The sequence below is a fragment of the Magnolia sinica genome, chromosome 18 (genome assembly GCF_029962835.1).
Source record: "Magnolia sinica isolate HGM2019 chromosome 18, MsV1, whole genome shotgun sequence".
NCBI lineage: Eukaryota > Viridiplantae > Streptophyta > Magnoliopsida > Magnoliales > Magnoliaceae > Magnolia > Magnolia sinica.
The window spans coordinates 69,532,399-69,558,264 of NC_080590.1; the positions used below are offsets into that span (position 1 = coordinate 69,532,399).

At 39.1% G+C, this 25,866-nt stretch overlaps 1 protein-coding gene across 11 annotated transcripts in view; it reads right to left on the reverse strand.

Annotated features, from left to right (window-relative positions):
* LOC131233962 (general negative regulator of transcription subunit 3-like) overlaps positions 1–25,866 on the reverse strand; it is a 107,679-nt gene that overhangs the window by 76,119 nt on the left and 5,694 nt on the right. For all 11 annotated transcript variants that reach the window (XM_058230861.1, XM_058230867.1, XM_058230868.1 and 8 more), the window contains exons 4-7: positions 15,905–15,955; positions 15,290–15,379; positions 15,033–15,179; positions 14,655–14,765 (exon numbers count right to left, since the gene is read on the reverse strand). In XM_058230861.1, the coding sequence (XP_058086844.1) occupies positions 14,655–14,765; positions 15,033–15,179; positions 15,290–15,379; positions 15,905–15,955 (399 nt within the window). The remainder of the gene's footprint in view (positions 1–14,654; positions 14,766–15,032; positions 15,180–15,289; positions 15,380–15,904; positions 15,956–25,866) is intronic.

Below are 25,866 nucleotides of genomic sequence, written 5' to 3' on the forward strand. Positions count from 1 at the left end.
GTTAGGAGATGGACCCAAAAGTGAGCCAGATCCAAAACTCAAGTGGGTCGAGCGATAACAAACAGTGAGGATTGAACCTCCACTGCTGAAACATTTGTGGGGCCTCAGAAGTTTTCGATCAAGCTAATATTTTTGTGTTTTCAGTTCATCCTAATAAGGATGACCTTATGAATGGTTTGGATGGCATATGAACATCACGGCAGAGCCTAGGGAGGTTTCAACGGTGGACATTTCCCTATCCACTTTTTCCTGTCATGCGGCCCGCCTGAGTTTTGGATATGCCTCGCTTTTGGGCCCATATCCTAACATGATAAGGAAAAAGGGGTGAATGGCATGGATTTCTAACAAACATCATGGTGAGCCCCACCTAGCTTCCTATTGTAGGAAGTTCCTGCAAAAGTCTTTGGCACATCACCCTGAGCCAGCGATGTGGGTGGGATGTGGCCGTGAGCCCATCTCAATGTATGTGTTGCATATCTATGTCATCCATCCATTTTGCTAGTTCATTTTCAAGCATCGGTCGAAAAATGAAATAGATCATAATCTCAAGTGGACCACTGACCACACCACAAGAAACAGTGGTCATTGACCATTAAAGTGTTGTGGGCCCCACCATGATGTATGTGTTTTATCTATGCAATCCATTTATTTTTTCAGATCATTTTAGGGCATGAGCCCAAAAATGAGACAGATCCAAACCTCATGTGGGCCCTACCATAAGAAAGAAGAGGTAATTGAACACCAACCATTAAAAACTTCCTAGGGTCCACTGTAATGTTTATTTTGCCATCCCACCTGTTGATTAGATCACACAGACCTGGACGAACTAATAACACAAATATGAGCTTGGTCCAAAATGTTTGTGGCCCCCAATTATTTTTTAATGAGGGGCATTCAATCGCCACTATTTCCTATGGTGTGGTCCACATGAGATTTGGATCTGCCTAATTTTGAGGCTCGTGCTCGTGCCCTAAAATGATCTTGAAAATTAGATGGACAGCGTGAATAAAAGATATACATCAAGATGGGGCCATTGAGCATCATCTACTGTTAGTAGGCAATTTGTGTCTGGGCACAAGACTTAGATAAGATAGATGTTTCCTTTTAAACCTTGGGGTGGATTGGATACTACCACCACACGACCTAGCTAGAGACGTACGGTCCTATCAGGGGATCTGTGGGGACCACCGTGATGTATATGTTTTATCAACGAAGTCCATTTATTTTTACAATTTATTTTAGGTTATGAGCCCAAGAAGGAGGCAGATTGAAAGTGGACACCAACACAGGAAGCATTGGGGATTGAATTCATACTATTATAAACTTCCTAGGCCCACCGTGATGTTTATTTGCCATCCAACTTGTTCATAAGGTCACATAAACCTGTATGAAGGGAAAATACAAATATCAGATTGATCCAAAACTTTCGTGGGCCCAAAGAAGTTTTCAACAGTAAGCTTTCAATCTCCACCGCCTTCCATGGTGTGGTCCACTTGAGCCTTCAATATGCCTCCTTTTTTGGCTCGTGCCCTTAAATGATCTTTCAAAATGGATGGGGGCATGGATAAAACATATACATCATGGTGGGTCACATAGATCCCTTGTCCATCTCTAGCTAGGTCCCGGTGGGAGTAATACATATTCGAAGACCCTAAAATCTCTCCACGACCGTGAGAAGCAAGTCTCTCGACAACGAGTCTCTCTCTCTCAAGAGGTGTGCAAAAGGTTATTTGCGCATGTGAGCACGTCTAAAACTCTCTCTCTCTCTCTCTCTCTCTCTCTCTCTCTCTCTCTCTCTCTCTCTCTCTCTCTCCACACACACACACACATACATTCTACCTCTTCTCCCTATAGTTATTCCATATGTTATCAATCATCGCTCCTTTTATATAGCCATCCATCCATATCCACATCTCAGCAACCTCTACTTGAAAAATCCACAAACATTCTTTTGTTGATTTTCTCTAAATAATGCTTACCTTTACCCTTTTGAAATCCCACCATCTTATTCCAAGTAAACTTATACTCTCACCTTCTCTTTCTCAGCTTCTAATGCGGACATCAAAAACCATTACCCAATGTTGCATAGTCAAAGGGTTACAGCAAATGTTTGAGGGCAACAATCATGTAATTTTGTTTCCTGCTAGAAGATTGCCAAGATTTATGAAGAGTATCAAGCTTTGCTAGTCAAAATATCCCTTTCTCTTCTTTTTGTGGGCTGGCTTGGTACTCTTTTGATTATTTATTTATTTATTTATTTTCTAGGGCTATGGTCGCATCTTCCACATTTGAGACTATTGATCCCATCAACTTCAAAATGGAGATGTTAGTTATTCATTCTGAGAATCCTGAGTTATAGATTACAATACCTAAACTTAAGTTTTACAATTATCTTCAATGATCAAAAGATGTTGAGATGTTTGTTGCAGGAAACAAAAGTTGATATATATATGCAATATATAAGAACTACCTAGGACCGATCCCTCATATGGTGAATGGAAATCAAACAATTTGTTTCTTGACACGGTTCTATAGAACTAGAGGTTACTGAAGTTTTTTTTTTATTGCACATGAGATTTGGTTGACGGCTTACGAATTGTATGCTTATCAGAACAATATGGCCTGCACTGATAATATTTATCAAGAAATTAGTCATTTAAGACAGGGGGAGAGATCAATGTCAAATTATTATGCCAAGATGCGTGATTTGTCTTTGTTGGATGATCTTCAATTTGTGTTCCGTAAATGCAGAGTCATATAAAAGCATTGAGAAGAAAAGTCTTTTTAAATTATTGTCAGGTCTTAATCCTGAGTTTAAATTGGCCCACACTCAGATTCTTGGCAAGTGTATATGCATTACTATTACGTGATGAGATGTGCCGCACTGCTATGGGATAAATTGTGGTTGAAAAATCCGTTCTAGTGACGGGATTCATAAATTTTGATAATGTTGGTGTTGGCCATGGTAAAGGCATAGGAAGAGAAGGTCATGGCCATGGTCTTGGTCGTGGCATAGATCGATTGCACACTCATTGTGGTAGACATAGACATACTGTTGACTATTACTAGATCCTTTATGGTCGACGACAGGGCTAAGCAATCAATTCGGCAGCTTCAAATGGCAGGGATTCTCAAATTACTATTGGGGATTCGATGCCTTACGCAACTTCACCTGTGGTTCTTTTTTTCTTTTCTTTTTTCCTTTTTTTATTGAAGATTAAACTTATGGTTCTATCAATTAGTGATGTGGTCCATCTATCAAAAAGCGAGCATGATGCATTGTTAAGAGATGTCACTCAGAATAAGGTCTCCTCATCTATTTCCTTAGCTCAAACAGGTAATATTATCACTGCTCTTCATGCTACTTCTGCGTTAATTCCTTGGGTAATTGATTGAGAGGCTACTGATCATATGACAGGTACATCTTTTTCTTTTTCTTCATTTACTCATTTAAATTTAGGTCATTTGGAATTAGTAGATATAGATTACTAAAACCTATTGGGGGAAAGGGTACTATTTTTGTTTCTCCGTCATTCTCCTTGTCCTCTGTTTTATTGGTTCCTAATATTGCGCCTAATTTGTTGTCTTTTAGTCAGATTACTAAGGACCTAAATTGTGTTGTGACCAGTGTTCGAAGCATCGGTATCGCTACAAGTTACATTGGGTAGGGATACAGAAACAATATCGATATCGCCAATAACATCGCTGATAATCGGAAATGCAGGGAAACATGGGGAAAATGGTGGAATTTTTAGTGAAACTTCAAGAGATGCTAAAATACATATATTTGCTTATTGAGGAATATTAAAAAAATGTAAAAAGAATGCATACATAATCAGTTTCCATTTAATGGGGCCCTAAAAGCATGTGTCATCATAAGAACTCGGTCCAACCATCCCATCCAACCATCTATCCAACCTTCCATCCAAACATCCATCAATATTTCAGAATATCAACAAAACACGATATTTCGCCCAAAAAAAAAAAAAAAAAAAAATCATTAACTGAAAAGGAAATGAAAGATTGTGGTCTTGTTATCATGCATGTTGCAATCAGTGTTTTAAATATCGACAATATTGGCCGACATATCCCACGATATTTCTTGTATCCCACCTGTGCGATATGAAACGCACAAATAGTGGGATATATCCCACAAGTTCGATCCGGTGAGCATTTTTTATTTTCAATCCTTTTTTTCTATAAATCATGTTAAATCAGAGTCAAATTGTTACAAATCCATGTTTTTTCATGTTTTGCATGAAAAACCATGGATTGAGAGCTTCGATTTTGAGATTTGGAATAGAATGATCAATTTGCGAAAATTTGAAAAAATTTAAATTTTCCCAATTTCTTGCAAATCGATTGCATTCTGTGTCCAAACATAAAATCAAACATGTATGTAACCTAATTTACTGATTCTTCTTTTTCTTTTGAATGTATTATTTGTGTTTCCACACATCTTCTTACATTTATAAATTATATGAATATACTTTGAATATAATTGCATCAATTCAATTAGACAACGCATAGGTTAGGACCCCATATAAAGAATACCTATTATATGCACTTGTTTTTTGTAATGTTTTGATTTGTAAGTGTGCATTGATGTCTTTTTTAATGATAATTGAAATTTCATTGAAAAATTCGACCAATTTCCAATGTTTCCCCATGTTTCCAACAACAGCAATACATTACGCGATACAACCGAGATATCCCATGCGATAATCAATACATATCCGCATCCCATGGATGCGATACCGATATTTCAAACATTGGTTACGATAACGATAATATCGAGATATTATCAATATTATCATTGACAAATTGAACACTACATACTACCATGTGCCCATAAAAAATTTGAAATGGACATTTCTTAATAAACAGATTTTTAGTGATATCGATGCGTTAGCGATATTATCAGAATATCGTCAATACAGTTGTGATACATGCGACACCTAGAATTTACACAATCAAAAATATCGGCGATATCGATACATTGGCAATACAAGCTACACCTGAAATTTACACAATTGAAAATATTGGCGATACTTAGTGATACATTGTTGATACCTGGAATTTATGATACTACTAGTGTTATCGATATCATCGAGCTGGAGATAAGGATAATTTCGGGGATATTTCAATAATTTTGAGGATACTTCAAACAATGTATGTGACCTTTTATCTTGATCATTATCTTTCAGGATCTGAAGAAGAAGAAGAACTTGCTTGGTGGTGAACATGAGAATGATGGATTATGTATTCTTCATTCAAATACTTCAAGTCAGATAAGTGAGTGTCTAAGCGTTAAGGAAGACCTTTATATTTGGCATTGTGGGTTTGGTCATCCCTCTAGTCTTACGGTCGTTGTTACCTCAGTTAGTCAACTTTAGTGATGTCAAGAACTTGCAGTGTGATGCTCGTATTTAATTCAAACATCATAAGTCTATTTATTCATAGCCCTAATTCCTAAAATTTCGGGGGCAACTACGTTCAAAGACTTTAGACCGATCAGCTTGGTAGGGAGGCCTTACAAAATTCTAGATAAAGTTACAGCGACCCGTCTAAAGAAGGTTATAGGAAAGATCATATCAGGTAATCAAAGTGCATTTATTTCAGGCAGACAAATAGTGGATTGCACTCTCATAGCTAACGAATGTTTGGATTCTAGCCATAGGTCCGGGTCGAAGAGCATTATCTGCAAGTTGGATATTGAAAAGGCATATGATCACGTGGATTGGGACTTTTTGGAATACATGATGAAGCAAATGGGGTTTGGAGACAAATGGAGAGCGTGGATGGGTGAATGCATCGGATCAACTTACTTTTCAATTCTTCTCAACGGGTCCTCAAAAGGTTTCTTCAAGAGTAAGAGAGGTTTGCAGCAAGGCGATCCCTTATCTCCACTTCTTTTCCTCATTGTGGGAGAAGCTCTTTCTAGATTGTTGCATAAAAGTCAATCTGAAGGTATTCTAGGTAGAATTAAAATGAAAGGTGTGATTAACCCGATCTGACATATCTAGTTTGCGGATGATACTTTGATCTTCTCCAAAGCTAGTCCAGATAAGGTGGATAATCTCCGCACTACGATTCGCTGCTTTGAGGCCGTGTCTAGTTTGAGAGTTAATTTGGTGAAATCTAAGATGTTCGGGGTCAATATGGAGATCGTGAAGCTCAATTCATACGCCAAAGTCTTTGATTGTTCTCCGGCCTCTTTCTCGACTTCCTTCATTGGGCTCCCTCTATGTATAGGTTCGCCTCCAAAGTATCTATGGGAGAAGGACATATCTAGGTTCCAAAAATACCTCGCTAGATGGAAATGTCGTTATTTATCCATGGGAGGACGACTCACCCTTATCAAGGCTGCTCTTTCTAATTTACCGTTGTACTTCATGTTAGTTTTCAGATGCCTGAGCTCCGTCATGGCTATCCTTGAAAATCTAGGACGCAACTTCCTATGGCATGGTAAGGAAGACAAGAAGAAATTTCGTCTCTTAAACTGGAAAGAGGTGTGTAATCATATTCAAGGAGGCGGAGCAAGGGTTAAAGACCTAAAAACAATGAATCAGGCTCTTCTAGGGAAGTGGATTTGGAGATTAGGGTCGGAAGATGGGAATCTCTCGAATATCATTATCATAAGTAAATACGGAAAATCAGCAGGTGGTTGGTGGATTAAAGACTCGTCGGCAGACAGGGCGTCGGCTATTTAAAAGGGTATCCTAAAGATGAAAAAGGAGGTCCTCAAAGGCGTCGGTTTCGACCTTGGTAAGGGCTTCACATTCCGATTTTGGGAAGATATTTGGGTGGGTGATGTTCCTCTCAAAGCTAGATTTCCGAACATTTACCTTCTTGCGCCTATCAAAGATATTCCTGTGGCTGGTTGTTATACTGTTGCTGGAGACAATAGTTTGGAATCTAATTTGCAGAAGGAATCTACAAGACTGGGAGATCAGTGAATATGCGAACCTCCTGGAATGCATTCATACAATTATTCCAAATCAATCAAATGAAGATAGATTAATCTAGAGACTAGATAAGACTAGCAGGTTTTCTATTAAATCTCTATATAATTTGCTTCATAGTAACCTGGTTGCTAAAGAGTCTCAGCAGCCCTTTCACATCTGGAAATACTCGGCTCCCCCAAGGTATCCTGTATCGGTATCAGTTGGCGTAACGGTGCCCTCCAAAACCGATACAGATACGGGGGCGTAACGGCGATATGGGGCTGTAACGGCCCGTAACGGCGCAAAGTTTTATTTTCTTTTGCCAAAAAAATATGAAAAAGTATGGATTAAATCCGCAATATTCTAAGCATTCCAAATATGCATTCGTTTATAAATAGGAACATGTTTATGGTGGTGTAACGGTCCATTCTTTGGTGAGAAGTTGTATCGGACTGTCTGTTTAATTTTTGAACCAGTAACCTGAATTTGACTACAAAATTCATATATTTAATTTTCTAAATATCTAATTTATATACTTAACAATTTGATATCATTTCTCCCAATAGTTCTTTAAAAAAATGAAATTAAATTTAGGTAGATGGCGTTGCCAATTTGGGGCTGGCTTGGAGGACCAATCTATGCCCCAAATTAGCCTCAAATTCATGCAATTTATTGCCATTATCCCACTTATGAATTGGTGGACATTTATTGGATAGTGAATCATGAAAAATATCAAAAGGCCTTATTTTAAAAAATAAAAGTCCACAAATTAACAATTAAAACTATTCAGACAATTTGATTTTGGCATTGTGAGTTAGCAATTGCAATCCATAATTTAATTGGTAAATTTTAAGTTAATATATGTCTAGTGTACAATTTTTTAAGGGCTCGAATTAGGCGGGACTCGAATTGTGAAGTGTAGCACACGTGTCAAAGTTTTTTGAGCCCCACCCGTGATGAATGTGTTATATCCACACCGTCCATCCATTTTGCCAAATAATTTTAGGGCATGAGCCAAAAAATGTGGCACATCCAAAGCTCAAGTGGACTACACCATAAGAACAACAATAATTAAACGTCCACCATTAAAAATTTATTGGGAGCTACAAAAGTTTTAAATCAAGTTGACATGTGTGTTTTCCCTTCATCCACGTCAATGTGACCCAATTAATAGGTTAGATGAAAAATAAACATTACAGTGGACCCTAAGAAATTTTTAACGATGAAAATTATCATTTCCGCTGCTATTTTTGGTGTGGTCCAGACGATCTTTGGATACGATTCATTTTTTAGGTAATGCTCTAAAATGATATTTAAAAATAGATGAATGGTGTAGATATAATAAATGCATCACTGTGGAGCCCACATAACTTTGATCTCCTTTGAATTGTTCGTACAACTCGAAGATCGAGGAGTGTCAGCGCTCGTCTTAGCATGCACGTACCTACAGCAGCTAAGCGCTCGTCTTAGCGTGACACCTGCGAAAAGAAAAAAAAAAAGGGAGAGAGGGAAACCGAAAAGAAAAAAGAGGGAAAGAAGAGAGAAGAAAAAAGAGGGAAAGAGGGAAAGAACAGAGAGAGAGAGAGAGAGAGAAGAAGAAAAGAAGGCCAAGGCCAAGGCCGCTGCCGCAGCTGGCCGAGAAGAAGAAGAAGAAGAAAAAGAAGAAGAAAGAGAAGAAGAAGAAGAAGAAAAGAAAGGAAAAAGGGTAAGTTTTTTTTTCTTTTTTTTTTTTCAAGGCTCTGTTACGGGTCCGTAACAGCCGTTACGGGGGCCGTTATGGTCACAGACTTCCGTAACGACCGTTTCAACCCCATATCGCGTAACAGTGTCGGCCATTACCGTTACGTATCGACCGATATGGCCGTATCGTAACCGATTTGGGATACCCTGGGCTCCCCCTAAGATCGTGGCCTTCGGTTGGTTAGTCGGCTAGAAGAAAATCCTTACAATAGATAATCTGAGGAAAAGGGGGATGGTCCTTGCAAATATCTGTCTATGTTGTATGCGGAGTGAAGAAACAGTCGATCATCTTCTAGTGCATTGCCCTTTCATCACTGGAATTTGGTCTGATTTTTGTTTGTTGTTCAACATTAGTTGGTGCGTTCCTGGAGCAATGGATCAATTCCTTCATGCTTGGCTTGGGGTTAAAATAGGTAAGAAGAGGACCATGTTATGGACGATGGCCATTTTTGTTGTTTGGGAAGAAAGAAATGGGAGATGTTTTACGGATGTTTCGAATATCGTAGAAGCTGTTACCTCAAAGGCTAAGCGTTTAATGATAGAATGGGCTACTCATGTAGATTTTTTGAAGGGTTGTGGTCTTAATTTTATTGGAGCTTAGTTGAGTCTGCCCCCTCAGCGGACTCTCTCTCCTTTTTTCTGTAATTTTCTGTTTCTTAATACTAATGTCATATTTCAAAAAATAATAATAATAATAATAAGTCTATTTATTCGCCTGTGGAAAGCAAGTCTAGTAGATTTTTCTTTGGTTCATTCTAATGTATAAGTTCCAATTCTTATTGCTTCTAATGGATTGAAATATCATGTCTCCTTTAGTGATGACGTTTCTCGTATAATGTGGATTTATTTAATGAAAAATAGAGATGAGGTTGCCTCAATTTTCAAAGTATTTCAAAGTTGTGTCAAAAATCAATTTAATATGAATATTGGTAGACTTTGTACATATAATGCAAAGGAATATCTTTCTCATACTATAATATCTTATCTTCGGAAGCATGGTATTAATTCTCAAACCACTTGTGCATATACCCCACCACGAAAGAATGGAATTGTTGAATGAAAAAATAAACATCTCCTAGAAGTTAAATGTGCCCTTTTTACTGGTATGTTTGTTCCTAAATCTTTTTAGTAAGATGTTGTTCTTCCTGCTTGTTATTTAATTAATCAGCTACCTACTAAGGTTCTTATTGGGTAATAACCCACTCAATATTTTTTGGCTTTTTATCCTATCTCAGAAATTCGCTTTTCGAGTCTTTGGGTGTGTTTGTTATGCCTATAACATTGATCCTCATAAAAATAAATTGTCAAATTTGGCTATCAAATGTATTTTCTTAGGAGATTCGTCTTCATAAAGAGGGGTTTAAGTGTTTTGATCTAATCACTAAAAAGCATTATTGTCATTATCGATGTTCAATTTTTTTCCTTTTAAGAAGCTTCATACTTTTTTATTGAACAACGAGAGCACAAGTCTATGGTTCTCATGGTTCCTATCCTTGAGTTTGATCAAGTAGTGTATGTCCCTTCTAAACCTAATAATGTTAGAAACAAGGTTGTTTCGGATTTCAAAAAATCAAACTTTAAGGCATACGAAAGAAAGAATCTTTATACTCCAAATCTCCATCACAACACCACGAAGCATGCTCCCTTGGCGATGGGTACTAATAATGTTCCTACCAATTTGCCTATTTATATTGATCCATATTTAGACACTTCTAATCCTATTCAATGTTTTGTTCCCTATCATTCCATCTCCAGCACACAAATCCTTTCTTTCTGCACTTTAGTGGAGGCTCCCAATTCTCCTTTGTAGCGAAAAGCTATTGAGGAGGTGTTGTTGCCCTTAAAAAGAATCATACATGGGAGATGATTGAGTTACCAACTGAGATGAATTCAGTGGGTTGTTGCTAAGTGTATGCTCCCAAGTACAACCCTTATGGCGGTAGAGCTTAACATAAAGCCTGTCTAGTAAGTAAAGGATTTATAAATGCCTTTGGTGAGGATTACTCTAAGACCTTCGCTTCAGTTGCCAAGATGAATTCCGTATGGGTGATCATTTCTCTAATTGATCATTTGCATTGGCCTTTGTACCAGTTAGATGTTAAGCTTGCTTTTTAAAATGGTGATTTGACTAAGGAGATCTACATGATTCCTCTTCCTAGATTTGCTGGAAAGAGGGAAGAAATGAAGGCATGTCGTCTTAAGGATGCTATATATGGATTGAAGCAGACTTCATGAGCTTGGTTTGAGAAGTTTAGTGGTGCTTTAGTTCATATTCACTCAGATCATTCTATGATTGTTAAGAGGCATGTGCAGGGTCTCATTATCATGATTGTCTATGTGGATGATATACTCGTTACGAGGTGATGATGTTAGTGGTATTTCTGAGTTGAAATTATAACAAGTTGCTTGACATCAAAGATTTGGGGTTGTTACAATATTTTCTTGGAATTGAAGTCTCTAATTCTAAGAAGGGCATACTTTTGTCTTAATGCAAATATGCCCTTCTTGAATTCAACGAGTAATCTTGGTATCAAACCTATCGATTCTCTATTGGAAGTGAATAAGAACCTTTGTGGCATATGTACTACTAGCAATTGGGTGGGCGGTTGATATATTTGACAATTACTCACCTAGATATATCTCATGCAGTTTGGTTAGTCAGTTCATGCATTCTCCCCGTTCTGGTCATCTCAAAGCAATTCGCCGCATCTTACGCTACATTAAGTCTTCTCTAGGACAGTGGCATCCCATTTATTGATATTGAAGGATATTCTGATGCAGATTGGGTAGCATCACTAAATGATCAACGCTCTACAACAAACAAATATACTTTTTTCAAAGGTAATTCAGTTACCTATACAACAGAAAAGCAAACAACTGTTGCTTGGTCCAATGCTAAGGTCAACTATCATGCTATGGCGAATATGTATATGAAATTATGTGGTTGAAAAGTTTTGTTATTGAATTGGAAATTCCTATGAAAACTCCTGTGCCTATGTATTATGATAATAAGTTGCAATTCATATAGCTTCTAATCCTGCTTTTCATGAGCAAACAAAACATGTTGAAGCAGATTGTAACTTTATTTGTGAGAAGGTTTTTGCTAGCATTATTTCCACTCTGTTTGTTTCATTAGATATCTTGACTAAGGCTCTTACTATAAAAGTTGGACAACATATTCGTAGCAAGATTAGATATCTTGACAAAGGCTCTTACTATAAAAGTTGGACAACATATTCGTAGCAAGATTAGATATCTTGACCAAGGCTCTTACTATAAAAGTTGGACAACATATTCGTAGCAAGATGGGCATGATTGGTATCTATGCCTCGGCTTGAGGGGGAGTGTTGGGTAGCATCACTAAATGATCAACACTCTACAACAAACAACTATACTTTTTTCAAAGGTAATTCAGTTACTTGTACGACAAAAAAGCAGACAATTGTTGCTTGGTCCAATGCCAAGGCCAACCATTGTGCTATGGCAAATATGTATGTGAAATTATGTGGTTGAAAAGTTTTGTTATTGAATTGGAAATTCCTATGAAGACTCTTGTGCCTATGTATTATGATAATCAAGTTGCAATTCATATAACTTCTGATCCTTCTTTTCATGAGCGAACAAAACATATTGAAGCAGATTGTAACTTTATTTGTGAGAAGGTTGTTGCTAGCATTATTTCCACTCTGTTTGTTTCGTTAGATATCTTGACTAAGGCTCTTACTACAAAAGTTGGACGACATATTCGTAGCAAGATGGGCATGATTGGTATCTATGCCTCGGCTTGAGGGGAGTGTAGACATCTGTGTGTAGGCTTGTTGAGCCTTTGGTCCTTGCGTTACTTCTATTTAAGATGTTTTTCCTCTTTTCCCTCCTTTCTTTCTTCAGTGATAAAGGCATATTGTAATTATACACCTCCACATTTATAAATAAGGGCTGGATGTCCAGTCCTATATGGCTTTTTCTTCTTTCTAAAATTATTTTCTTCTCTGACATAAAGTATTCACTATCACTATGTTGTAATACATATCTATCTATTTATACATGTACACCACACAAACATGCAGATGGGGGGAGAGAGAGATAGGTTGTACACAAGCCAAGCTAGCTCGAAAAGCTCGCTCTGCTTGAACGACGACTCGAGGCGAGCCAAACTTCATATGACCCAGCTCGTTTTGAAAATGAGCCAAGTTCAATCATAGTGGATCTTGACTCGACTCGACTCGAACTCGAACTCGAAGCTCGACTCAATATATATATATATATATATTTAAAAAAAAAAAAGTTAAAACTTAAACCCTACACTACCCAACCCATCCGCCCGTTTCTTACCCTTTCCCTTCCTTAGCCAACCCGTCGCGCCCGAGCTTCTCTCTCTCTCTCTCAACACATCATCTGCCCGACTCATCTCAACCGTACGGCCTGCACTCAGCCACTAGCCCGAGCTCTTTCTCTCTCTCTCAACATCAAGGTACCTCTATGGCTCTATGATATATATATATATATATATATATATATTATTAATTGAATATTTGATTTGGGAGTTGGGTCACGCGCAGGTTGAGTCAGTTGGGTCGAGTGGCTGGGTTGGGTCAGGTGGATGGGTTGAGTTGGGTGCCGGTTGGGTCGCGTTGCTAGGTTGAGTCGGGTGCGAGTTGGGTCGGGTTGGGAGCAGGCTCGACTCGACTCAAAGTAAGCTCGCCTCAACTCGATCCACTAGCTCGACTCGAAAGGTTTAGCAAACAAGTCAAGCTCCAATGGTAAGCTCGAGACCCAGCTTGGGCTCGAGGAGAGCACGGACGAGTTAAGCCAAGCTTGGCCCACCTCGACTCGGCTCAATGTACAGCCCTAGAGAGAGAGAGAGAGAGAGTATCTAATCACATGCAATTGACCATGTCTCATAGGCAACTACATGTGAGGCCCACTGTGATGTGCGTCAGACATCCAAAGCATGCATTAGACACCACATCATGGAAATGGGACTCCCCAAGAATCAGCTAGATCCAAAATTCAAGTGGGCCACACCATAAGGAATAGTGTATGATCATCCATAAAACCTCCAAATCACAAGGTGTAGCCCACATAGTTTTGCAATGGCCTAGTTGACCCTTCATCCAGGTGGGACACACATGACGAACAGGTATGTTTGTATGTATGTATGTATGTATGTATTTATGTGTACCCCAAGAATCAGCTAGATGCAAAAGTCAAGTGGGTCACACCACAGGGAATAGCATAAAACTCACGTGGCCCACCTGAGTTTTGGAGTGCCCTATTTTGGTTTGTTCCTACATCAGGCATACATGATGAAGTCAAGACGTGCCTCTAGAGTTTATGTGATCCGTGTATGCTAATCAAAATGAAGGGGAGATCTTATAGGATAGCTTTAAGACCAGCCATGCTTTATGGGACAAGATGTTGGGCTGTCAAGGAACAACATGTTCGTAGAATGAATATATTTGAAATGAAGATGGTGATACGAATGAGTGGCCAGACAAGAAATGATGGAATTAGAAATGATTGCGTTTGAGGGAACTTAGGACTCAAGAGAAGCCCCAGTAGGTGATAAGGTAATGGAAAGTAGACTTAGATGGTTTGGCTATGTGCATCAGAGATTAGGAACTGCACCTGTTAGGGGTGAGTCAGTTCTAGTTGAAGGCTATAAAAGGACAAGGGGAAGGCCTCAAAGGATGTGGAGGTAGTAACAAAAGATTGATGACCCGTGGTTTAATTGAGGATATCGTCCTATATACAGTGGAATGACAGCACAGGATTCATGTAATAGTTCATAAAAGATAATCTAAGAAGTTAAAGATTCATGTAAATTAGCATCCATAGAAAATGTAACAAAACCCAAACAAAAACTATGAATAATCAATAGAATGTTACAAGTTTATATAGTGCTTAAAACAAGCCTCTAAATGATAGACAATTATCAACTGAAACATATCATCCAATTGAAGTTACCTTTACAAGAGCAGGAGGAACAATTGCAACCAGATCTTCAAGTGATTCCACTTTGTCTAACGGTAAAGAGTTGTAAAGCTCGTCGACATCACTAAATTCATCAAAATCCTCCTTCACATATATTGCAAAATTTGTAAAAGACAGGCTATAAAAAGACCCCCCCAAAAAAAAAAGGAAAAAAGAAAAGAAAAAAAAAAGTTTGCAAAAGCAGCATTTTGTTAGTAAGGTAGACAGAAACAAGAAAAACAAAAACAAACAAAAAAAAAAAAACAAAGAATGGATTCTGCAACTCCACAGATCTTTACGTCAGAAACACTGAAAATTAAAATAGAAAACAAAAGTAATAAATATTTGATAGAACAAATGGAAAATACTCACCTGATTGCGTTCAACATAGTCTTCTAGGAAATCTCTAACATCATTAACCTGATCCGGACTTAATTCATCATTATCCAGCAGTCTCAAAATCAATTCTAGCTTTATTATATGAGCCTTATGCCGAACAATGGATGCCTCTAAATGTGTCTGCAAAACAGTGATTTCATCAAACATAAAACTCAAAAGTAAATCTATGAGCAATTCGACAAAACGGCATAGCTGTCACTGTAACAACAGAATATGGGATGGAAATAAACCAATCGAGGAGGCCTCATCTTTCCTTTCTTCACTGAAAGCCCCTCAATCTCAGCTTCAAAGTAATCAATCTGAGACTCCAGCTCCCCAACCTATAAAAGAGATAGATACATGTTGGACAGCCACTTTTCATTTCCACATCAAACCAAACTACAGATGGTCAAACAACATAGAAAATGAACTGCAAAGATCAAAGACATCTACGTTGAATAAAATGCAGCCATAATTAAATTTACAGGATACAACTGACATTGCAATACTACTAATAAATCCTAACTAATCGGGGCTGAACTAGAGAAGATAATTTCTTTTCTTCTTTTGTTGTTCTTTTTTTTAAGATAGAAACAAAATATAATCACGTAGCTAGAGCAGAGAGAATTTATGAGAAACGATTGATGTGGAAAAAGGGTTATTGGAAGATCATCCACAAGAAATCAACATATAGTAATCCACCCACTCAACAAATCCTAGGAAATTTCATCATGCCAGTTTTCAACATGATGAAAACTTCAAACATGTAAGCAAGGAATAATAATTTACTCGATTTCACCTGAAAGTTTTTCAAGCACAAGAAACAGAAAAAGAAAAACAAAGATGAGCAATAAACTTTGGCATACCACATTGTTTAGCCAATCCCTTGTCTCTGATTTAGCCTTCTCTTTAGGATCCTATCAAAAAAGATGAAAAGAGGAAATGAAACAATTAAATAAGATCTAAAATGAGTCTACAACTGACAATTCGGCTTGGAGATTCTCCATTTTTTCCTAATTAAGAGTCTAAAAAATGAAAAGAGCAGCATGGGAAACATCCAAAACTAGAGCAACAGCCCAAAATCATACCAATAATGTTTGTGAATTACCATTACACAAATAAGATAAATTATTTTGTTCTCTCACCTAAAAGAAGAAATAGGAGTGTTGCCATGGAGTTTGTCACTCCCAAAACAGGCCTACACACATCAAATGGAGCCTTAGCGCCTCTCTAGATCGACTCCGACAAGAGCATGACTGCGCTGTGAAGGCCAAACGGAAACGAGCCATTGATACTGATGCCCAGGGATGTTGGCGCTGCTCACCGCAAGACCAAGAAGCAGAAGAAACAGGTCGATCCTGACAACCTCCTGGACCAAGGGGTCAACAACATCTGTTATTCTTCATATTTCCCTGCTAGGCTTGTCTCACCAAAAGGTGTGGGGTCCCGCCTAATGCCCCTTGAGATGATTGTGATAAGATATTCTGGGATGTACTCCCAATGCACATCAAAGATATGCAAGTCAGTTCTCCACATGCTAGTGATGAGGACAGTGATGACAGCTTCAGAATCAATTACCAAAGGTTGTTCGATGCATATCTCCATCACCACTCACCCCTAACACCTTGTCATCCACCTCGGCTTGCCTAAGGACTCACCAGTCTTCTAAGAGGCAGAGGACACGCAAGAGGCTCCAGTCAGTATCCTATCACTTTTTTGGTGTTGAGATGCCAATACAGAATCTCATCCAGTACATAAAGGAGTGACCTTGTGAGAAATCTGATTCATGTTGCCACATCAAACACTTCCACCAGTCTCCCATGGCCCTGCCCAAAATTGGTATGATTCAGTAGCCATCAGAGGGATTTGTCACTTCTTCGTCCCGAGGCGCACCTCCACCCCTCTTAGGAGTTCATCTATTAGAAAAAGTTCCCCAGTGAGTGCCCATATCAATGTCCTGATGAGGAGGATACTTGCTCTCACATTACCATGGCTAGGAGAGCAGCCTGAACATGAATTTGCAGAGGCAGGCGAACGAAGTGCTGGCCTACACACACACGGAAGCTAGGCGCCACTGACTCTCCTTCCAACTTCTCAAAGAGGCAGCCGCCATGAGGTCCCTCTGACCAAAGCGATACATCGATACAATATTACATGGAAGCCCATGCCAACCATGTGAGGTGACTGCTAGCTACTATGCCCTAGTTTCCTCATTCCCGAAACTTTTCTCAAGCTAAGGCCTACAAGGCAACACCCATTCAGATTCTCTTCAAATTGTCCCACAATGGTGACCAGTTGACCACCTCGTCACATACGAGAAGGTGGCCCGCGCCCGTGAAATGTTATAGAAGGATACCCGCTCGGCTGCTCCGATATTTCCCTTTCTCCTTCCATCTCCTGGTGAGGCCATGGTTATCTCTCCCCGCCAGCACATGCCTTTCAGTTGTGGGCAGACCTGCAAGAGGCTTTCATTGTGCGCTTCCACCAAATGGTGTCATGGTGGCCAGTGACCAGCTTAAGATAGTTAAACAACACTCTGGAGAAAATACTCTCAACTTCATTCAGCGCTATTGGAACCTCCATTGCTACTGCCAGTCTCTCCCAGTATCTGAGGAGACAATAGTAGAGTGTTGTCTCTGCTACGATCTTCAAGCAAAGCATGTATCAAATGGAAGCCACCATATGCCCGACACATTCAAGTGCATTCTCAAGGCCCTCTGCAGGCTCCTCCAGTCCATCTGTGATATGACTTCTGCGGTCATTGAGGGCATTCCCAACGACTCAAATCCTTATGCCCCGACTGAGGCTGAACAAGTCGCTCTCTGAGTTGGGAAATATCTTCTTGATATACGACTCCACAGTCATCCGAACCCAATAAGGCTCAGGACCTGGTTCCTAATGAACCAAGGAAGGCAACAGGCACAGCACCTGTCGAGGGCAACCAGCCTCTCCCAGAAGCTCCTCTAGTTATCTATCATATCTTGGCGCATCCCAAGAGAATTCCTAACAAGCTAAGCATTTATAATGCCATGTGCCTCTCCCGATCTTACCATTAGGCCCTCGTGCATACCCTCTTGAATGACAATACCCGAGAGCTCTTCTTAGTCAAGTTCGAGGCTAAGGACGATGACCATGACAAGAGCCAAAGCAGGAACAGCCATATAGAAGCATCTTAGGTTGCCAAGTGCATGGCCACTATCACCTTAATTGAAGCTATCATGCTCGAAAAGGAACAGAGTTGACCCCTCATGGTCATCGGCTACATCCAAGTTGTCAACATCAACGGCATCACGCTGGATAGCTGCTTCACAGCTAATCTCATGTCACTAAAAACATAAAGAAGCTAACCTCCGGGTTCACCAATTTGCAAGACAGCAGTCTGATGATACAAGGCTTTTAATCAAGATGGTTAGTACGCTATGGGGGCAATCACCATTGTCTCTAAGATAGGCAAGCTATTGACCAAGGTCACCTGCTAGGTCATCAACATATTTACCACCTATACCCTGCTGCTTGGCTACTTGTGGATGCATCACTACAACATCGTCCTTTTGTTGCTCCACTAGTGCTTCAAGTACTGCGAGAATGGCATCCAAAAAAGGGTGGTCACTGACATCAACCCCTACACGGTTGCAAAGTCATACCTTGCAGATGCTCAATATTATGACAACTGCTGCTAACGAGAAAGAAGCCACTAAGGCACCTAATTCCCTTAACATTCCAGGCCCAAGACCAAGGTCATCGTCAACAAGAAGAAGATCGACAGACCCGGTAGCTCCAAGGTCGAGGAGATCGTAAGCAAGGACAAGGCTCACAATCCTCCTAGTTCTTCTATGACCGTCAACCAAAAGCTTGAACAAACAAAGAAGTTCCACTACATACCACAATATCTGTGACAACCAGGACAATCTCTGTTGACTCTTGTCTCATCTAAGACACTGGAAGTTCTACAAACAAGCTTCACAATCTAGCTTCATAAACTCGAGGCACTTGAGCCATTGCACTAGATACCTCAGACACTCAGTGTGCTGCTAAGGCTACACACGCAGAAGCCTACAACAATCACTTCGAACCGCAGCCCAATGGTGACTACTCCGAGCAGGATAAGCTTGATCCCTTTGAACTACAGTGTTACAGCTTTGCAAGTAGGAGCATTATGAAAAAAATAGGGTTTGACCATGTAAAGCCCTCAGAATTGAGATCACCGGCCAGGACGAAGCATCCAATATATGGAGTTAAACCAAAAGGTGTGGTCTGGGGGCAGAGTGTGTCATCATCCACCTCCTGTCAAGGTCCAAGGCATCCATCCATCAGATCTTTGAGGTCCTCGAATTAATTGTAGGACAGGGGGTAGGCATTATGCTTGCTAAGCCAAGCTCAGCACTAGCCAAAATCAGAGATGGTAGCAAGCCCACTATTGACAACCTACGAGAAGTCAACCTCGATTCTCAAGAGTAGCCTCGCCTGACCCATCTCAACACCAGCATTCCCTGAATAAGGTCAACAAGTACATTGACCTCCTAAACGAGTTGAAAGACGTATTTACCTAGACATACTTGGAAATGTCATAGCTGAATCCAAAGTTGGCCATTCTTACGCTCAACATCTCCAACGAGAAAAAGATTTTTAAGCAAACGCAGGGGGCACTTTCGCCCAAAGTTTATGCAATTTGAAGAAGAGGTCAATAAGCTCATCTTAGATGGATTAATTGGAGAGATTTAGTTGGATTAATTAGAGAGAATAAGTACCCTCAATGGGTCTCGAACATCATCTCAGTGAAAAAGAAGATAAGCAAATTAAGGTTTGCATAGACTTCTATGACCTCAACGAGGCCTGTCCTAAGGACGACTTCTCGTTACCCAAATCACAGAACTCCTCATTGACAACACCATTAGCTACTCTACCATATCCTTTGTGGACAGCTACTCTGGATACAACCAAATCCGGATGGCCCTAGAGGACGTGGAGGCCATGGTCTTTAGCACCCCAATCGGCATTTTCCCACAAGGTTGTGCCTTCAACTTCAACAATGTCGGCACGACCTATCAACCAAGGTGTTCTGTAACGGTGACGGTGGCCGGCCACCACCGTTACCTTTACGATACAGGTCATAATGGCTATTACGGCCCCCGTAACGGCCGTTACGGTCTCTTTTTTTATTGAAAAAAAAAATCCTCAAAAACCTGTATTTGTCCCGTAATGTTGATTAAAAAGTATGGAAAACACGTATTTGCCCCATAACAAACAATTACGGAGCTGTTATAGCCTTTATAGGGGACGTAACGTGCCATTAACTACAATTATGGGTCATTTTGTTCCATAACGGCTGTGACAGCCGTTACGACCCCATAACGCATAATAGTTGCCACCGTTACCTTTACGTAATGGCCTTTACGACACACCATGCTATCAACGCGCCATGCAGGTCATCTTCCACGACATAATGCACAAACACGTTGAGTACTATGTATATGACCTGGTGGTACGCTCCAACAGGCATAAGAATAACCACCAACATCTGCATTCGGCCTTCCACAGAATTAGCAAGCAGTTACAAATGAATCTGTGAAGTGCACATTTGAGGTTTCTTCTGAGAAATTCCTCGGCTTTATCGCATGTTAATATGGTATCGAGATCAACCAAGTGAAGATGAAAGTCATCTAAGAGATGACACCTCCAAAGACGCTCAAGGAACTCAAGAGCTTCCAAGGAAAGCTCGCTTACATCCGCCAATTCACCTCAAATATGGCCAGCTATTGTCTACTGTTCTCACACTTGATGAAGAAGAGTCCCATTCCAATGGGATGGAAGCATGCCAGAATGCCTTTAACACCATCAAAAAGCCACTTAAGCAAGCTCTAGTCTTAACAACCCTGATCACGGGTTAACCTCAAATCTTGTACATCGCAACATGCGAGAATTCTCTTGGTGCTCTATTAGCTAAGAACAACTAGGCGGGAAAACAAAATGTCCTGTATTACCTCAGTCGCACTCTAATAGGGGCAAAATACAACTAGTCGTCGACTGAAAAGATCTACCTAATGCTGCTATTCGCAGCCCAAAAGCCTGTCACTATTTCTTAGAACACAAGATCATCTTGATATCAAGAGTTGACCTGATCAAGCTCTTGATGTTGTGGCCCATGCTCTTTGGTTGTCTCACCAAGTGGTCATTGTCGCTCTACAAGTTCAAAATCAGGAATGTACCTTAGAATGTGGTTAAAGGACAAGCCCTCACCGACTTCCTATGGGCCCATCTGGCCTTTGACTCTGATGTACTTCTAGACAACCTCCCAAATGAACAAGTGTTGTTAGTCAAGATACTTACACCATGGCCAAGGTATTCCATAACAGTAATAGTGGCAATAACGGGCTCCACCGTTATCTTTATGATACAGGTCGTAACGGTTGTTACAACCCCTGTAACGGCAGTCACAATCCCTTTTTTTATTGAAAGAAAAAACTCAAAAAACCTGCATCTTCCCCATAACATTGCAAATAAAAAAAATAATCTGAAAAACTTGTATTTGACCCGTGACAAATCATTGCGAGGCTGTTACGACCTTTATAGGGGGCGTAACAGGCCGTTAATGGTGGTTACAGGTTATTTTTTTACATAACAGCTATGACGACCATTATGATCCCATAACAGGTGATGGTTGCCACCGTTACCTTTACATAACGGCCTTTACAGCACACCATGACCATGGAAAATGCACTTTGATAGAGCTTCCCACGCAACTACGCCGGTGGGGGCATCATCTTCATCAGTCATCAAAGGGACCTATTGCGTTACTCCCTTGCCATGGGCATCACCTGCCCAAACAACAAGGCGAAGCATCACGCGCACATCATTGACCTTGAGATTGTCCACAAGAGGAGAGTGTGCACCTTAAGTTTTTGGAGAAATAAAGTTGATCATCAACTAGCTTGCATTGATTACGAGTTCTTACACCTTACTACAAGCAAGCTAAGCAAATTATTAAAGCACTCCGAGACATTCAAAGACATGTTGGTCTCAGTCCGACAACATTGAAGCTAATGGGCTAGCAAACCTTGGGATGGCACCACCATAGCCTATAGGTAGTCCCCTCCAAGTCAAGATTGAGAAGTAGTGATTCCTATTGCCCCTCGATCCAATCAATAAAATCCTCCCCACAAGACAAGTTTTTGCCTCAGGGCGGAAATTGATGATTGATGCAACCCTTCATCAACTATAGCTAGTATGGGCAACTCCCTAATAACCTAAACAGAAGATGGAGATTTGACGACGAGCCGATTGCTTTGTCTACCATAACAACAACTTGTATCATCGTTCCTATGACGTTCTCCTGCAATCCTTAGACAAGCAGGAATCTGAACATGCCTTATAGGAAGTGCATTCTGGAGAATGTGGTGGCCACCAGGCTAGCCATAACTTGTATCACCATGTCAAGCTCATGAGATACTATTGGCGAACAATGTTGTCAAAATCATTGTTGTATCGCAAATCAAAGATCATATCATAAATCGTAAAAAAATTTCTGATTTGCAATATATATATATATATATAAGAGATATGAAAAGATATAAGTAAATCATAAAATATTAAAAACTCATCAATCATCCATTTACCATTGTGTCGCAAAAAAGTAATACATATCATGATATTATCAATTAAGAAAATGTATATGGTATACATATCATGATGGTAAAGGATTCTTGTCTTTTTCTTTTGTTTTCTTTTGTTGCCTTTCAAAAAACTTCACCTTAAAAGCATACAAGAGTCCTTTAAAAAAAAATAAAAATTATTGTTTTGTGCCTTTCTTAAGTGTAGAATCATGTTAGAAAACATGACATTAGATTTCATTGTGAATCAAAAGATATCTTGATTTCTTTGTTTTGAGTTTTTGAATGTCAAAATCCCCAAATCTCCTCTCTCTCTCTCTCTCTCTCTCTCTCTCTCTCTCTCTCTCTCTCTCAAAAAAAAAAAATGAGGAAATTTTTAATAAGGGAGAGCCTTTTTCATATTTTATGAGCAAAAGGGTACAAAGAAGAGGAAATTTTTGAATAAAAAATAATAACAAACTGATTTTTTCAAGTACTTTTTGGACCCATTTATGCGGTTTACAATTATCTTATGATTTGTACAATTCAATACAATTATCATATGATTCGTACGATTATCGTACGATTATTTAGAATGTACGATTTGGGTGTACGATTCAAATCGTACACCAATACGATACAATATGAATCATATGATTCATATCATGAAGCGTACGATTTTGATAACAATATCATGCACAATGATTGATAGTGCCCTCCACTTCGTAAAGTATTTTCACCAATAGTTGCCAGCTCTATGTTGACCTGTGTAAGTTCACCCCGTAGACGATTCCCCCAGGCGACCAGATTGTTAGCACGAGTGTCTTCATCAGTTGAGAGGATATCTCTAAGCGAGTTTTCCGGATGGATTCTAGTGCAATCGATCGGCCCCCAGTCAGGCTTCATTGGCCTGTGTCACGACAGCTTCCACCTTGGCAATCTTCTTATGATTCACCTCTACTACACCCACTGGATTAAAGCCTTCCATTGCCTTGATCCAATCTAGTGCTTGACCTTCCAAAGAGCACTGGGTGGCTCAGAACTCCTCGGTGGTATCAATGGGTGTGCCCAACAACTCCAACAAGGTCCAAACTAGCCCTACACTGCCACATCAATGACATATGCTTGGGAGCAATCATATTAACCCTGTCCCGAATGATTTGCATTACCGTCTTAGCATGGTTGCTTCGAGCTCCTCTCAGTATGCTTGACTCGAGGATGACTTGCACTAGTGAGTAGGGTGCATTGTTGGATTCGCCCTTGTCTCTATTAGTAATATCGGCTTCAAGTGCTTGATTCCTATGGCCTCCGACCCCGACAGTCTTATCAGCACTCAAATGAGCATCGTGTATAGCTTCAACTGGCGTTGTTGACCGATCTAGCTCCTTAGCAAAGGTCAACTCAACTAAATCGTAACGAACAAATGACATTTTACAATGAAAAAATTAAATAAAGATCTAAAATCAGTGTACAACTGACAATTCAACTTGGTGATTCTCCATTTTTTTTCTAATTAAGAGTATAAAAAATGAAAAGGGTAGCACAGGAAACATCCAAAGCTATGGCTACACCCCAAAATCAAAACAAAGTAATGTTTGTGAATGCCCTTTTAAACAAATAGAATAAATTATTTATTATCTTTAAAAAAAAAAAATAGGAGAGCCAAGTCAACAAAGTTCATTAACATAACTAAGGTAAGAAACTTGCAATGGATAATAAATAAAAACAATTAGATCAACAGTAGGAATCAAGTACCACAAACCAAAGTCATTGAATCAAAGAAAATGTCTCATATTGAGGCAGTGAAAAAGATAAAACATTAAGATCGGTACATACTGTCAATTTCAACCACAGTACAAATTTTGCTAAATTAACCTAAATGCACTTATTACCTAACATTGTCACACTGATTTAACTTCAGTAGGAGCAAAGAAACACTAAAAAAAATTTAAAAAAAAATTTAAAAAAAAAAAAAACTAAGCAATCAACACAGAACTTCAAAATGTTAGTATGTTTGAATGTTAGAGAAGGGCAAGTTTTGTCACGCCCCAAAATCAAAGTACCCAAGTAAGGCTACTCGAGACCCGAATTCCGAGAACATTATATAATTTGCTCACTTTTCATCACATCACATACGTTCATTCAAATCATATAAATATCTACACACAAACTAAAAGAAAATTCATCACCATATCATAATTAGATTAAATCTAACCAAATAAATATTTAATCCACAATCATCTACTCAGGTCACCACTCCTTAAATAAATATTCAATTATACTATAAACTTTAAATTTTACAACTAAGTACAAATGAACAAAAGAGAAATCTAATACTAATATCTCGCCTACTCATAATTTTCTAACTCTAAACCTGAAACATTATCCAAGATGAAGTAAGCTTATACATGCTCGGTGGGATCATTTCCTTACTCGAAGTTGAATTTGAAAATTTTAAATTATATCAAAATTACATAAACAAATGAAATACTTGAATTAAAATACAGAGAGTAAAGAAACTTGAATTAAAAATACCAGAATCGTAAAGATACCATGATTGCAATGCTTTCCATAAATTCTCATAAACCAAAACTTAAACAACCATTATCTTGTACAACACTGTAACCATAGTGGATGGCCACGTTGCATTAACGCCCACGCACCGGTACCTCATGGTGAGGGACCCATTTATACTTCAATTGTACGTCTGTTGTATGTCCGCATGCACACTTTCACTAATATATCATACACAAATGAGACTTCAAAAGATCTAATGGATTCTAGGGTCTTTCACCCAATAGTTACAATCGCCATACTTGCTAACTTTAGAGACTTTCAAGGGACATAATGGCCCTACTTGCTTATACTTTTAGGGACATCACCAAGGCAGTGCACCTGCGCACCAATCTTAATTCTTAATTCACATTAAATATGCATATGATGTGAATCATTATCACATAATCATTAACTCTAATTAGAAATAGAAAAGGGGGCAGTCTACCACATGTTAAATTACAAACTTCACAGAGTAATATTAATACACTTTTTGCTACTCTTACAATGATATTTACAATTTCTTGTAAGGATCAATAATTTTTTAAAACTATTAAATCAATAATGATTATATTCAAATAAATAATTAACATGAAACTATTTTCAGCAATATAAAACAATATTTCCTAAATAAAAAACAAAAGAAATAAAGACAATTATGTGAAAATCTAATGATTAGGGTAAATCCT